At 47.6% G+C, this 15,995-nt stretch overlaps 1 protein-coding gene across 1 annotated transcript; it reads left to right on the plus strand.

Annotated features, from left to right (window-relative positions):
- Positions 1–1,740: 1,740 nt before the first annotated feature.
- Positions 1,741–13,862, plus strand: MED1 (mediator complex subunit 1). Its single transcript, XM_009326896.1, has 16 exons — positions 1,741–1,827; positions 2,655–2,733; positions 3,189–3,243; positions 3,372–3,504; positions 4,269–4,297; positions 4,680–4,751; positions 5,069–5,143; positions 5,709–5,782; positions 6,166–6,255; positions 6,975–7,086; positions 7,410–7,534; positions 7,751–7,869; positions 8,509–8,710; positions 8,923–9,018; positions 9,126–9,231; positions 10,082–13,862. Exons 1-16 carry the CDS (start codon positions 1,741–1,743, stop codon positions 13,329–13,331), a joined length of 4,704 nt encoding a protein of 1,567 aa, XP_009325171.1. The 3' UTR covers positions 13,332–13,862.
- The last annotated feature ends 2,133 nt before the right edge of the window (positions 13,863–15,995 follow it).

Consider the following 15,995-nt stretch of genomic DNA (forward strand, 5'->3'; position numbering starts at 1 on the left):
TAAAGGCGAACGCTCTCGTGAGGCTGCAGCTTCGCTGAGGTCTGGCAGGGCTCCCCCTGTCCCGGGGCCTGGCGGGATCTTGTCGCTGTACATAAACACCTGGAGGGAGAGCGTAAAGCAGAGGCAGCCCGGCTCGTTTCAGGTGCGAACCAGAGGCCGCGGAGGCAGGCTGGAAGGCAGGAGGCCTCGCCTGAGCGTCAGGAAACACTTTTTCGCTCTGAGGGTGCCCGAGCACTGGCACAGGGTGCCCAGAGAGGTGGTGTGGAGTCTCCGTCCGTGGAGAGGTTCAAAAGCCGTCCAGACACGGCCCCGGGCGGCCTGCTGTAGGTGGCCCTGCTTGGGCAGGGGGCTCGCACCAGGTGACCTCCGGAGGTCCCTTCCAGCCTCAACCGTTGCGTGATTCTGACGTAGCTGAGAGGTATCAAGTGTCTGAAAGTGCCTAGCCAACATTTATTCATTCCTTACGCTTGGATTTGACAGGGTCAGCATTGGGTCTGTGAGCTGTACGTGCATCAATAACGAAAACAAACCCTTGAAATTTTGCAGGTGGGGGCTTGCAGGGTTGCATGCCGTGGCAGTTAAAATGTCGTAGACGTCTGTTTGCCTTGGACCCACTAGAGCCAGTGACGGGGTTTATTTTGGCAGTGATGTCCGCTGGGATTTTCTGGCAAATGCAAGTGTGGAAAAAGCTGCCTCTTAGCAAAAAAAGACAAAATTGTAGTACTCCTGAAACCTGCGTTCTCTTTGCGCAAGTGTCCGACTAGATAGTAAAGAAAAAATGCACCATTTCATCTTGGAACTTTTTTAGCTAGACTGTCCACTAGTTTCTTGCGTAGTCACTGGTCCTGTATCCCTGCTTTTCTCTCCTCAGGGAGATATTCATAACAGTGGAGCTTTCTAAAATATACAGAAATGAGCTTGTAGAGCCACAGGTAGTAGATGGGAGTCTGTGGGATATGAGGGGTGTTTTGTAAAGGCTGAGTATGTTCTAGGTTGGTAGAGATCCGCGACCCCTCCTGTCGTCCACTGCTTCATTATCTCACGGTGTTCGGAGCCGTGCCCTGGCTCTCGAACGGCACCGAGGAGACACCAGCCCTCGGGTTTCAAGCTAGCGTGAGGTAGGAGTGTGTCTGATCAGAGATTTTGTGACAGCTGGCAGTCGGACCGATTTGGTTGAGGTTTTCGGTGATGGGAGGGTCTGTGGAGATCTTTACCGTGAGTAAAGATCTTTACTTGATCTTTAGAAGAAGTTGGAGAGTTGGAAGAGAGAACAGTGAAGGGGAATCCAGGAAACGAAGCTTAACCTCGCTGCTTTAACACAATGTTTTCTACACTCTCCATTTACTCTCCCGGGGAAGCTTCATCTTTAGGCCATGCCATTGTATCTTCAAACAGCGCCCCGATATGTTCCTGTCATGCCAGAACTTAACCCGATGGGGCCACGTCATTCAGGGTCTGTGCAGAATAGGAGCTGGGCCTTTCCCAGCAGGCCTGTAGGCATTTTATGGTCCTTTAGTTTCGATAGCTTGTGATGTATCCTTAACATTTACTTAACCTTAAGGTCTAGGTCGCAGCGATAAATTGGCAGTAAATAAGTTTTTTGAAATCATGTTTAGCTTAAAGGTGGAAAGTATTTTCATTACAACTGCCAAACTGTTTTGTTTGTAAAACTGCAAATACTGTCCTGTTCCTCTTTTCTGAATATTCCCCTGTCTTACAGAAACGGAGAAGCTGAATAAGATGAGTACCCTCTTAGAAAGACTTCACGCAAAATACAACCAAAACAGACCTTGGACAGAAACCATGAAGTTAGTCCGTCAAGTCATGGTGAGAATTGTTGGGATCTGAGCAGGAGGGTTTCTGAAGTTTCTTTAGCAAGAACTTTGTTGTTGGTTTGTTAGATCTCTTCAAAGTGCTTTACGTGTCATTCAAGCCTTGGCTTCCTCCCAGGCCAGTGTGGTTGAGGCGTGCCAGTTCTCACACCCCGCAGCGTGCAGGGGAGGGGGTGATGTCCGTACCCTTTCTGCCTGGCGTGCCTTTGCCTTCCCTAATTAACAGCCTCCCCCTCTACCGCCTAATTGACATGGGGCAGCTGTCAGCTCAGTGCCAGGAAAAGGGTCAAACTTGTGGCTTCAGCCAGTGCTGGGAAGCCCAAACCGTTCTGCCACTTGCTGTTTCAGGATGCTTGTGTTTCGTAAAGCAATTTGCTCCCCGTTCAGTGATGTTCAAGACTCGGCGTTGGCTTAGTCAAACATGAGTTTGAAATATTGGTCTCTCGGTGGGGGCGAAGGAGGAGCAGGAGGCGGGGGAGAGCTACGTCAATGGTTTCTGCATATATTGTGGTGTTAAAAGTTTCCCGTCTCATTATTTCTCTTGGCTTATACCTGTTAAAAAGTTGCTACAGTCTGTTCTTCCAGATGAGCAGGTTGCTTAAAAGAAAATAAATCCATTTCAGGCCTGCCTTTGTCACCTGCTTCCAAAATGGATACTGTTCTCCTACAGGAATCAAAATGAGGATGTAATTTTGGAATGAAATGTAATCTTCTTTTAAATACCTAAGTAAACCTCACTTGACTGATCAAAAGTTGCAATACTTCCCTCTTCCTGAGTGATACACAAAAAGGACGTTCTTCTTCTTCTTTTTTCTGACTAAGGAAAAGCGAGTTGTGATGAACTCTGGGGGGCACCAACATCTGGTGAGCTGTTTGGAGACTTTGCAGAAGGCATTAAAAGGTTGGTACATTCTGTGCGTGCGCTTTACAAACTGCTTAACAGTGCTATGCTACGGAAATACTCCAAATCGTGAAAGCGAGCGAGGTTGTTGCTAGCACGTTTCACTGTGTTCCCACTGCACGTGTGCTCACGTTTACATAGGCACGCTTATCTCGGTGCCAGTCGGTACCAGCCAGGATCGCCTTTGTTAGTTTTCTTGTAACAGCCCATACCTGAATTCCACTTGCGGAAGAAAATCCATTTTCTCTTTGCAGTTCTGAGAACGTTTGTTTTTCTCCATGCAAATTGTTCTGCCTGTATTTTGAGTGCAGGTAACGTATATAGTTGCACATGTGAAGGTGTGAGCAGACACGGGAGGGAGCAACTAGTTGAGATCGGTTTTAAGGCTGATGTCTTATTCCTGGGGAAATGTCGAATCATTTCACTAAGCCTTGTTTTTCCCTCTCTCCGTCTAGTATCTTCTCTGCCTGCCATGACAGATCGCTTAGAGTCTATAGCTAGACAAAATGGGTAGGTCTGCTCCTTTATTTTACGGCAAAGGCTTTTCCTGTTTATCTGTACGCATCGTAATCTCACTGCTGGTTTGATTGTTTTTTGTGTGCATCTCATAGCAATTTTTGTTTTGTTTTGTATGTAAGCCTTGGATCTCACCTTAGTGCAAATGGCACTGAATGTTACATCACTTCAGACATGTTCTATGTGGAAGTCCAGTTAGATCCTACAGGGCTGCTGTGTGATGTCAAGGTGGCTCACCATGGAGAAAACCCTGTGGTATGTATTACTGACAAAGATGAGGGTAATACCTTTGTGGTTTTGGAACTGCCATTTTGGCTCCCTTCTGTCCGAGCAGAGGAAATGGATTATATTTAATGTTCCGCGTTGCGCCTTTGCTGCTTGTTCTAACGGAAAGTAAGAGCCTCCATGGAGTAGTCTGTTCTTGTGGGTTAATCTGGTCGATGTAGCGTACGTGTGCAGGGACCGTTTTGCTGGTGGTCTCTCTTCTTCTCTGGGTGATTTTCTAACTGGCAAAATTATTGGAGGAAGTTATCGCTGTGCTTCTGAGAATTTTGTTTCTGGAGGAAGGATAGGGAAATTAACCTTATAAAACTTAGATCTGTGAAAGGAAAGTTACTAAAACGTGGAATGCTGAAAGAAAATGGCTTTACTTCCCTTCTGCACATGTCTGAGAGTTTGAATTTGCTATTTGCATTGGCCTAGCCACTCTTCTGAAAACAGACCATTTTTAATATCTCTGTATCAGATCATAGGTTTTCAGCGTAAGGCTTCACAATTTTAAAAGTTTATTTCAAATCAGTCATTTAAGAGGAAATGGTATGGCGTGAATTTTCCCCAGAGGGGGTTGACGAACAGAACTAGAACCAGAGCAATGTCTAGTTGTGAGCATTGTGTTGCTTCTCATGAAAAGCTGATGCTCAGAAATTTTCCTGTCCTAATATTTTACAGTTGCTGTGCTGCACAAAGACAGAAATTGCTGCATTCGACATTGATATCGTTGTATGTTCTTTCCTTTTCAGAGTTGTCCAGAATTGGTGCAACATCTGAGGTGAGCAACAAGAGTCGTTTGTAGCATTTTCTGACAGGCTTCTCTTTGCAGTATTGATCTGATGCTATTTTATGTCTGGAAACGTAAAACGTTTCATAACTGTTCCTTCCCCACAAAGTCTCTCTACTTCTCCAGGGGATTTTCTGGCTTTGGTTCAGATACTTGTGATTCTGACTGCTGTGCCTGGTGTCTTGGAAGCCACAGCACAACATTCATCAGAATCATCAAAGCTGGATCATTTAAAGAAAGCGTTTTGTAGCTTTCATGTAGCAAAAGTCTTTTCTTAAGTGACTTAGTGTCTGTATTAATAGAACTTTTTAAAACGAAACCTTATCTGCTACGAATTTGCATACACGTTAGTTTTTCTCCCTCTTCCTTTCAGAGAGAAAAATTTTGATGAATTTTCTAAGCATCTCAGGGGGCTTGTGAACCTGTATAAGTTGCCAGGAGACAAGTAAGTCTAGAATATGTATTATATTTCTTTACAACCACATATATAAAATTAAACAAATCTACAAGCTTTTCGTTCTGTGCTTAAATTTTCATTGTGTGTGATCCTACGGACTTCATCACCATGGCCTGCATGTGCACGCAGGGGGTAGGGAGGATTTAATGTGAAGTGGGAACGCAGAATGAAAAGTTCTCATTTCTAAATGCTCGATCTGATGGCAAGCACTGCAGCTTGTCAGCCAGCAGTTCTGTGAGTTGGATTTCATTGCACTGTTCCTTTCAATTTTTCTTACGTCGTTTTGTTGGTTTCTTTCCCCCCAGCAAACTTAAAACTAAAATGTACTTGGCTCTGCAGTCCTTGGAGTTGGATCTCTCAAAAATGGCAGGGATGTACTGGTAAGGACGTCTGTGTGGTTTGTTGTTTTTTGTTGTCAGTTTGTTTTTTCTTAACGCTGCATCATGTTGGCTGATTCTGATCGCGCCGAGTACGGTATATCCGGGAAGTGTCCCGTCAGTGCCTCTGTAGTCTGACATCATTGCTAAGAGGTGCAGTGCTGAGGCTATAGAAGGCCTGTGCTGGCAGGGGAACGACGTGTATAGAGAGAAAAATTGCTGAGAGCTTTCTGAGCAATTCCTTTTTAACTGCAGAAATCAATTGAAAGAAAGTCTGGAAGGTAAAAAGTTTGTAACTAGATGGATTAGCGGTAACGTGTTTTACAGTAAGAAAGAGAGAAACGTTTGAGCATCTTTCACTGCTGTAGATTCGGTGGATAAACCATCCGGGCTGTAGAGAGTAAAGTAGCTTTTGCTTTGCCTATAACAGTGTGAAGTTTAAGATCGCTGCCTCTCTGTGACCGAGAAGTGTGTATATTGCGCTAAAATCTTAGACTGCCATCAGCACGAGAATTTTGGCTTCAGGAATGACTGGCTTGTTACAGACCTGTGATTGCCTCTCTTGCAGGCAAGCCACCAATGCAAATCCCCTCGACAAGATTCTTCATGGCAGTGTTGGCTATCTCACTCCCAGGAGCGGAGGTATTTTTGATTAACACTTAAAAAAGAAAAGAATCAAAATTGCTTTGTTCGGGGTCCCCTTTACAGACGTTAGTTTCGCATTAACTGACGGCAGTAATGGAAAATGCTAATCAGACTAAAAGAGGGACGAGGTGGTTGAGTGTTTGTAAGTCCCACATGATCCAGAAAGCCAGCTTTTCTTTGCAAAGCCACACATGGTAGTTTTATGGCAGATGACCATGTCTGTGTCTTTAACAGCAGAGAACAACTCCTTCGAGATGCCCTAGCAGCTCTGCACAGTGCGTGCTGTGTTACAGTGCAGACACTGTGTGGTTGCAGGGGTTAATAATGATCGGGTTAACTTGTATCGTCAGGATGCCTGTTCAAAAGCTTCTCTCCCACAGGTCTCCTGATGAATCTCAAGTATTATGTCTCGCCCTATGATTTATTTGAAGATGGCACTGGAGCCCCCGTTATTTTGCATGAGAACAACGGTAGGTCGGCTTTAGAAGGTAGTGGGGACTACTACTGCTTGAAGGAGAGAAGAAAGCAGAACAGCCTAGCTCCCCTCTGCTGTCACCCTGTAATACAGGAAAATCGTAGGCTGACTTACGGAGGAGACAGGTTTTATAAGCCCATGTGTAAATGCTGGCTCAGTTGACCATCTTGAACTTGCTATTCTGGAGTTTGAACTGGACTGCTACCGAGGGTGGTGGGGTGACAGCCTGCAGACAGAGCCTTTTTCCTTAGGGTGAACTTCATCGTTAGCATGGGATTTATTTTATTGTGGGGAATACTTCTGTCTCTGCCATCTTACTGGAAGATTATTTTTTATGCACGTACATGGACACCTGTCTCCCGCTGAAATGACAAAACCAAGCACCAATTACAATTGAGGCTGGTCTCGGGAAAGAAGAGGGTGAAATTGTCCAAAATCATTATTTGTTTTGCTTTGTAAAGAGCATACTACAAGCTTGCAAATGTATTTTAAGAATTATGCAATTGATCTACCTTGCAAGAGAAAAATAGAGCATTAGGTAGCATAACTAGTTTGGCTGTAGTCCCTTTAGTGATAAAGGTGAATGCTGAAAACTGTGCCTTGTGGAGGAAGTAAGATATTTCCACCATAGTGATATTTCATTCGTAAAGCTTGCATTGGTTTTTTTTCATCAGCTTATGTCATTGTGGTTTTTTTTCTTGCTTCCTCTTGCAGTTCCTCGGTCTTTGGGCATGAATGTGTCAGTAACAGTTGAGGGAACCATAGCTATGTACAAACTGCCAATTGCACCGCTGATTATGGGCTCTCATCCAGTTGACAGCAAAGGGTAAGCAAAGGACGTGTCTGCCAGGCCTTTCTCAGCGGCCCCGTTTAGATGCAAATTCAACACTCAGTCCTCTGTTGAAGTCCGAGTGGGGAGATGACTGCGTGATGTCATAGCATTATATAAAGCACTTCTGTGCTGTCTTTAAGCCAAGAAATACGTGTTTCAGGCATGTGACTTGCTTCTGAGGAGTGTCTTAATTTTTGAGAAGGTATAACGATCTGCTTGTATTTGAGCAAACAGTAAATGGGATGTCTGGCGCTCGCAGCAGAAGCCAGAGTCATGCCCTGCGTCTAATAAGATCTTGTATTAACCCAATATTTCAGAACGCCGTCTTTCTCGTCAATCACCAGTGCCAACAGTGTGGACTTACCAGCTTGTTTCTTCCTGAAATTCCCACGTCCCATTCCAGTGTCTCGAGCTTTCATTCAGAAACTTCAGGGCTGCACAGGTGGGTTGCAGGTCTGTCAGACGGATGCTCCCTAGGTTTTTATTAATAAACTGCTGCTAATTTTTCGCGTGTGCCAGAAAAGTTGCTCAAGGTTTCGTGCTCTGTTTTCAGTAAAACCTGGATAGGTTTCCTTGACTAGGTGGTAACGCCTTCTCTGACCCACCGTCTCTTTCTGGCTCCCAGGTGCTATCATTCCGTGCCCTCTTGTTCCCTCAGGTATTCCGTTGTTCGACACACCGCCAACATTTGTGCCCTTGTATGAGTTGATCACACAGTTTGAATTATCCAAGGAGGCTGATCCCCTGCCTTTAAACCACAATATGCGCTTCTATGCAGTAAGTATGTTGTTACAACCGAGGCGTTGTACTTGTAGGTGAGCAGCTTGGGGTTTTTCATCTGTTTCAGGTGTCTTTCAAGTAGGATAAAGGAAACTGGTACAGCATTTATTCCTAGGCAAAAACTGTGCTGTCCAAGCATTAGGATTCCACTACAGACATGACCACAGTGATAAGGAGAATTAGGTAATGAAAAATCCGTTGCTGTTGAAGAGCAGCAATGTGACAGCAGAGGTGTGGGACTGAGCCTTCCCAGGTTCTGTCCCTTCCTCTTGTTCGGACTGCAATGTGTGGCTGAATGAATCGCATCACTTTGGGAGAAATCCTAGTTCTTAAACTTGTCAGTGACGGGTCTCCTGTTAACTTCAGAGGATTTCTCTTTTCCTCAGAAGGGATGCCGTACCGTATGAAACTGCTTTAGTGGGGACAGTGAATACTGTTTGTCAGTACTACTTCTGAGGAGCCGAAATCATGTTTTGCTTATTCAGATTGGAAGGACAGTGTTGTCACTGTTTGTCATTTTCAGCCAGAAAGGTGGCTTGGCGTCACCTGGATCCGGGGCCCGCTCTTTCCTTCCTAGATGTCTGTTATTGCCTTGTACCCAGCAGTAGTTGGAGTAAAGCAGAAATTGTTTGTCAGGCTCTTCCAGGACAGCAGCACTGTTACTTTCTGAACAAAGATGCTCCTCTCCCAGATGGAAGAAGCCTTCAAGGAACTCTGATTAGCAAAATCGCCTTCCAGCACCCTGGACGGGTTCCTCTCATCCTCAATTTGGTCAGACATCAGGTGGCGTACAACACACTGATTGGCAGCTGCGTCAAGCGAACAGTTTTAAAAGAAGGTGGGTACCGCATCAAGTGGAATATAATGTGTGGATGATAAGAAACCCTGGGTAACTTCCCCAGGTGTAGGAATAAGAAATGAGGCCTATGCCGCTTTCCTTTTTAAAATTTTTTTTTTTCTTTTTTTTTTTTATTCTATATGGGGGAATTGAGCTGGTTCCTCTGGTTCATCTCCCGTGTTCCCTAATTTAACAGTTCCCATGTCTTTCAGATTCTCCCGGGATCCTGCAGTTTGAAGTCTGTCCTCTCTCTGACTCCTGTTTTAGTGTATCCTTTCAGCATCCTGTGAATGACTCCCTAGTGTGTGGTAAGTGGATTTAGTAAAAGCATGAGCGTGTTTACGGGAAGGATGGCAGGGTTTTCTTCCGCTGTAACCAGGATTCTGATCTTTTCCAAATGCCTTCTCTCTTTTAGTGGTAATGGATGTGCAAGACTCTACTCATGTGAACTGTAAGCTGTACAAAGGGCTGTCCGATGCTCTTATCTGTACAGATGATTTCATTGCCAAAGTTGTTCAAAGGTAAGATGGATTTTTTTTTTTTTTTTGTGCCACCGTGCACTCCAAATCATACAGATGAACTCTGTGTCTATCTCATATTTATCCTGGTGGTTTTGGAGCCGTTCTGTACCTGTGGGTGGGTTTTGGTAGGGGTTGTTTGGAAGAGGGGAAAGCTTGGAGCCCTCTTGAAAATTCCACTCCAGACGCTGAACCATAGCTACTTATTTCTGGGCGCGTGTCTGAGGTGCCTGCCTATTTGTCCTTCTCCTGTAGTTGATTGCTTTTGAAGTCTTGTAGAATGTGGAGGAGCTCCCCTGCAGTTAGTCATTTACACAGGCCTTTTGTCAAGGTTCCTCCACCCCAGCCACCATTCGGAGCACAGCAGAATGTTAACAGGGCACAGCACAGACCTTTTGAGCGAGAACAGCTGTTTTTTCTTTCAGAACATTATAGGCTTGTCGTCCTTGAGTAGAATGTGGCATTATCATTGATTTTTACAGGGTTGCAGGAAATTAGGTTTGCCAAGCTTAAACAAAGGGGTTTTCTGGCAGAATCAGAGTAACAACCCAGGTTGCATCCTGTGCTTTGACAAGAAGATCACGATCTGTCAGCTATTAGTTATTAGAGTTAATTGATAAATTAATTCTCCCTTTGTGATTGCAAGGCAATGCGTAAAGGCACAGCTGCCTCGTGGCTAGATAAGCGTGATGGGATAAGTGTAAATACAAGCAGAACAGCAGGGTGTTTACGGTGCCTGGACCTCTTGCTCTCGTGCGCCCAAGAGCCTTACTGCTTGCTTTATGTCCGATGAAGTTGTTAAAACGTCTTCAGTGAAAAATGCACGCTAAACCCTTGGTCTCGTGTCTTGCAGATGTATGTCCATTCCCGTCACCATGAGAGCAATTCGCAGAAAAGCAGAAACGATTCAAGCAGACACGCCAGCCTTGTCCCTTATTGCAGAGACAGTAGAAGATATGGTGAAGAAAAATCTTCCCCCAGCCAGCAGCCCAGGGTATGGCATGACCACAGGCAGCAACCCACTGAGTGGTACCACTACCCCAACAAACACTTTTCCTGGGGGGCCCATCACTACTTTGTTTAACATGAGCATAAGCATGAAAGAGAGGCATGACTCGGTGGGCCATGGGGAGGACTTCAGCAAAGTGTCTCAGAACCCTATTCTCACTAGTTTGTTGCAGATCACAGGGAATGTGGGGTCTACCATTGGCTCGAGTCCAACCCCTCCCCATCACACACCACCACCAGTATCCTCACCAGCAAGCAACACCAAGAACCACCCCATGCTCATGAACCTTCTTAAAGAGAATCCCCCTCAGGATTTCTCCACTCTGTATGGGAGCAGCCCTCTCGAAAGGCAGAACTCTTCCTCTGGCTCCCCCAGAATGGAAATGGGCCCTGGGGGGAATAAGCAAAAGAAAAAAAAGTCCCGCATGCCGGCCGACAAGCCCAAGCATCAGACTGAGGATGATTTCCAGAGGGAGCTCTTTTCAATGGATGTTGACTCCCAGAATCCCATTTTTGATGTCAACATGACTGCAGATACCCTGGACACCCCTCATATTACTCCAGCACCCAGCCAATGCAGCACTCCTCCTACTACATACCCACAGCCTATACCTCACTCGCAGCCCAGTATTCAGAGAATGGTTCGACTTTCTAGTTCGGACAGCATTGGAGCCGATGTTACTGATATCCTTTCGGATATAGCAGAGGAGGCTTCCAAGCTACCCACCACTAATGAGGACTGTCCACCCATTGGTACTCCAGTAAGAGACTCTTCTAGTTCAGGACATTCACAAAGTGCCCTCTTTGACCCAGATGTTTTTCAGACGAACAATAGTGAGAACCCGTACACAGATCCGGCAGACCTGATAGCAGACGCTGCTGTGAGCCCCAACAGCGATTCTTCAAACCATTTTTTTCCGGATGGAGTAGATTTCAATCCTGACTTGCTGAACAGTCAGAGTCAAAGTGGCTTTGGGGAGGAGTACTTTGATGAGAGCAGTCAGAGTGGAGACACTGATGATTTCAAGGGCTACGCATCCCAGGCTCTAACTACTTTGGGGGTGCAAGTGTTGGGGGCTGATGGGGGGGAAAATAAATTTAAGGGGAGCAATCAGTCCGATACGGTAGATTTTAGTATTATTGCAGCTGCAAGCAAAGCACTGGGGTCCTCTGACATCATGGAGCATCACAGTGGAGGTCAGAGCCCTTTACTGAATACAGGGGATTTAGGAAAAGAGAAGTCTCAGAAACGGGTAAAGGAAGGCAATGGTTCTGGAAGTAACATGGCAGGTCCCGGGATAGACGGGAAGCCAGGGAAGCGCAGCCGGACGCCGTCCAGTGATGGTAAAAGTAAAGAGAAACTTCCAAAGCGGAAAAAGCAGGAGACAGATGGGAAATCTCCATCTCACAGTTCATCAAACAGGCCTTTCACGCCACCAGCAAGCACAGGCGGGTCCAAATCTCCTGGGAGTTCAGGCAGATCTCAGACTCCTCCCGGTGTAGCTACTCCTCCTATTCCAAAAATAACCATTCAGATCCCAAAAGGAACAGTGACTGTTGGCAAACCGTCTTCTCATGGCCAGTATACAAGTAGTGGCTCTGTCTCCTCCTCCAGCAGCAAAAGCCATCATAGCCATTCTTCCTCCTCCTCCTCTTCTTCCTCCTCTTCAACCTCAGGCAAAATTAAAAGCAGCAAGTCGGAAGGGTCTTCTGGCTCAAAGATGAGCAGCAGCCTCTACTCAAGCCAAGGCGGCTCAAGTTCAGGTCAGTCCAAAAGCTCGGCTCAGTCGGTGGGAAAGCCTGGATCCTCCCCCATCACCAAACATGGCCTCAGCAGCGGTTCCGGAAGTACCAAGATGAAACCTCAAGGAAAGCCATCGTCGCTTATGAACCCTTCCATGAGTAAACCAAACATCTCTCCGTCTCATTCTAGGCCCTCGGGAGGTTCTGACAAGCTTGCTTCTCCCATGAAACCCGTCCCAGGTACTCCCCCGTCGTCTAAAGCAAAGTCGCCTATCAGTTCAGGTTCCGGAGGCTCCCATATGTCTGGGACCGGATCAAGCTCAAGTATGAAGTCATCTTCAGGAATGGGATCCTCTGGGTCTATGTCACAGAAACCACCTCCTTCATCAAATTCTTCGACGGCATCTTCATCTTCCTTTTCGTCTAGTGGGTCTTCCATGTCTTCATCTCAAAACCAGCATGGAAGTTCCAAAGGCAAGTCTCCAAGCAGAAACAAGAAGCCATCTCTGACTGCAGTCATAGACAAACTTAAACACGGGGTTGTCACTAGCGGGCCTGGTGGAGATGACCCGATGGATGGACAAATGGGGCCAAGTTCCAATTCCTCAAGCCATACTATGTCCTCCAAACACAATATGTCTGGAGGTGAGTTCCAGGGCAAACGTGAGAAGAGCGACAAAGAGAAATCTAAAGTCTCTGTTTCTGGAGGATCTGTTGACTCTTCCAAGAAGACTTCAGATTCCAAAAACGTTGGGAGCACTGGAGTGGCCAAAATTATCATCAGCAAACACGATGGTGGTTCCCCTAGCATTAAAGCCAAAGTGACTTTGCAGAAGCCCGGGGAAGGAGGCGGGGATAGCCTAAGGCCTCAGATGGCTTCTTCCAAAAGCTATGGGTCCCCTCTAATCAGTGGATCTACTCCAAAACATGAACGCTGCTCTCCCAGCCACAGTAAGTCACCAGCATACACTCCCCAAAACATAGACAGCGAGAGCGAGTCAGGCTCTTCCATAGCAGAGAAATCCTATCAGAACAGCCCTAGCTCTGACGATGGCATTAGGCCTTTGCCCGAGTATAGCTCAGAAAAACACAAGAAGCACAAAAAAGAGAAGAAGAAAGTGAAGGACAAAGACCGGGACAGAGATCGGGATCGAGATAAAGACAGAGACAAGAAGAAATCTCACAGCATGAAGCCAGAGAGCTGGTCTAAGTCCCCGATTTCAGCTGACCAGTCTCTCTCCATGGCAAGCAGCGCTATCCTTTCGGCTGAGCGGCCGTCCCGGGCTAGCCCTGAGTTTTTGATCGGGGAGGAAGACGACGATCTCATGGATGTTGCTCTCATTGGCAATTAATTTTCTTAGTGTCTTTAAAAAAGATGAGCTCTACGCAGGACCTGCGGGTTCTGGAGACTGAAAGAAGGGAACCGTTCAGGGCAAACCTGCCACGCTGATTTTTACAGGGTGTGTTTGAAGAGGGGAGGAAAAAAAAAAAAAAAGTATTTCCAAGGATCTCCAAAGTCTGACCGGAAAGTGTGAGTGCCAGCAGCTCACTCGGCAAGCCAGGCTCCTGAGTGTGGCCTTCATCCTGCGGACACTCACGCTCATTCTTAATTTATAAGTATTATAAATTCAGCCCCGTTAGCGTTGATGGGCGTACGGCGAAGTGTGTGTGTGTGAGTGTGGGAGCAGGCCCCAAACTGGGCCAAGCAGAAACACAGGCTCTTCTGGGAGAGTCCGAGTTCCTCTGCCCCTCTTCCCCTTCAGGATAAGTTGCTTTCGGTTTTAGGAAGTTTTAAAGTGATTATTTTAGGGCGTGTTTTAGGGTTGGGTTTTATTCTTTTGAAAAGGGTGGTTGGAAGGAAAAAAAAAAGTAAGTTTTTTAATTTATTTTATTTCTGTGGCATTTCTTCACTCAATGCCTGATTCAGTGCGGTGCTGAGGAGCCTCATCTTCCCCTGATAGGAGCCGCTCCGCAGAATAGGGCACTGCGTTCTGATGGAGATCAGCATTTTATTCCGGGTCACGGTGACGAAGGATTGCCGTCTTACGTTTGACTTCCCTTTCATTTTAGCTATTTATTTATGTCCACATCCGAATGCCTCGTGCCGCTTGTTTTCCCGCCATCTCTTGTTTTAATTGCATGACGCAGAGCCCGGAGGGACTTGGGAATGTGGGTGGAGCCCGTGGATTTGGGCAGCTCTGCGCACGCGCGGCCACCGTAGCTTGGGTGAAGGTGGCGAAACTCTGGCACCCGTTGGAGCAAGTCTAAATTGGGAAGGGACTCCAGTGTCTTCATCCGAGCGCTGCTTCCGTGTCGGCCTGGCGAACAGAGCTTCCCCCGAATCCCCTGATGCCGCATTTGTGAAGCGATGGACCGTAAGCCGCGCACGTCCCAGTCCCGCAAACGCTTTAGAGCCACGCTTAACTTCCCCGCTACCGATACTTCCATTAACGTCGACAGAACAGCTCGCGTGCGGTCACGGCTAAAAGCTGGGCCTTGTTTTCGCAGTCTGGTTCCTGTGGCCGAAGCCCTTCGGGGTTTCGTTTTGGGGTTTTGCCTTTTTTTTCTTTTTTTTCTTTTAACTTGCAGCGCACTTCCCAGATAGTGACTCTGGTGATGCGCACAAGCATCGCCGCCTCTCTCCGGGGGGTGTCGGCCGTGCCCTGGTGTTAGCGCTGACGCTGCTGGAAAAACAGACCGTAACGGGTTCGTCTGGGATAAGAGTTGCAGCAGAAGCGGCGATTTCCTTAAAAGATGGATTTTCCCCTTTCGGCTGGAATTAAGAACGTGACTCGGGCACCCTCTGTGGTCTGGTCTGGTGGTCCCTGAGAGGAAAAGAGACTCAGGGGAGCGTTTTATTGTTAAAAGCAGTTAAATCTGACTCCCTGAAGAGGAATGCGGGAAGTCAAGAGTTCTGCGAAGACATCTCCTCCGGAATTATGTACTGAGCAGAATCCTGGTCCCGCTGGATTTTGCTGTTGATTCCTGGAGGCCAGGATTTCCCCCGCGGGGCCGAGGATGCGCTTCGCGTTTGGGGACGCAGTCTGAAAAGGTGTCAAGGATTTAAGTTTCTCATAAACCACGGAGCTTTCCGGTCCTGCCTCCGGCCCGACCCCGGCGACGCGCCGGCCAAGCTGTTTCTGTTCCGGCTCACTCAAAGCCGCCCCAAGGCCGGTGTCTTTTCAGTAGGGTGGGAACTGTGAACGACGGTTAACCGTAGGGGTTTTTCACCTCTTCCTCCTGCCTTCAGCTTAATTCCGGGGCGCCGGCAGAATGCGGGAGCCATCAGTTTCTCCAAAGCCCCGTCCCCGGGCTCCGGAGAACTCTCCCTCCTTGTATTTTCCACTCTCCATCCTTCGCTCCTCACGGTCTGCGTACCGTAGCTTCCCCCTCACCGGCGCTCCCTTCTTCACGTGCTGAGACGACAGGAAAATAGTGAATAAAGCCTAAACCGGGAGCAAACGGCGTTAACCTTGCGCAGCATCGGAATCGTGCGGCTGCGGGGCGGCGGCGAAGAGGCTCCAAGAAGCTCGACGCCGGGTGAATTCGTCTCGAGACCCCGCTGCAGCGGCTGCCCCTGGGAAGCGATGCCTCTCCGGGCCCCAGCAGGTTGTCGCCCGCTTTCCTGCTGCCCCTCTTTATTTCTTTTTTTTATGTATTTTTGAAGTTGTTTTGTTTTACAAAAGCCCTTCCATCCTTTCTGGGTTGCGCGGGGGCGTCAACGGCCTTCAAAAAGAAACGCTCCTCAGGTCGAACCGGGGCCGGTTTTGCCGGACTTCGTCGCTCATGGGAGTCGTGTTCCACCGGCGCGAAGCGCGGCGGGAGCCGGAAGGAAATTACCGTTCCGCATCCTAAATTTCCGCGGGAGGCGGGCATCGCCCTCCCCTCCAGAAAGAAGAGGGAAGAAAGGCGGGTCCCGGCCCGGCGGGGGAAGCGGTTTCAGGCTTTTCGCCCCGTTTTGGTGCGCTGTCCCCCTGCCCCGTCGCGTGTGTCGCGAGGCAGGGGCTGTGCGACCG

This window comes from Pygoscelis adeliae, unplaced genomic scaffold, assembly GCF_000699105.1.
Source record: "Pygoscelis adeliae isolate BGI_AS28 unplaced genomic scaffold, ASM69910v1 Scaffold641, whole genome shotgun sequence".
Lineage (NCBI taxonomy): Eukaryota > Metazoa > Chordata > Aves > Sphenisciformes > Spheniscidae > Pygoscelis > Pygoscelis adeliae.

Coding starts and splice junctions, on each gene's coding strand:
- MED1 (XM_009326896.1), top strand. CDS start 1,741: ATGAGTACCCTCTTAGAAAGACTTCACGCAAAATACAACCAAAACAGA. Junction 3,244..3,371: donor TCTATAGCTAGACAAAATGG/GTAGGTCTGCTC, acceptor TTTGTATGTAAG/CCTTGGATCTCACCTTAGTG. Junction 9,232..10,081: donor ATTGCCAAAGTTGTTCAAAG/GTAAGATGGATT, acceptor CGTGTCTTGCAG/ATGTATGTCCATTCCCGTCA.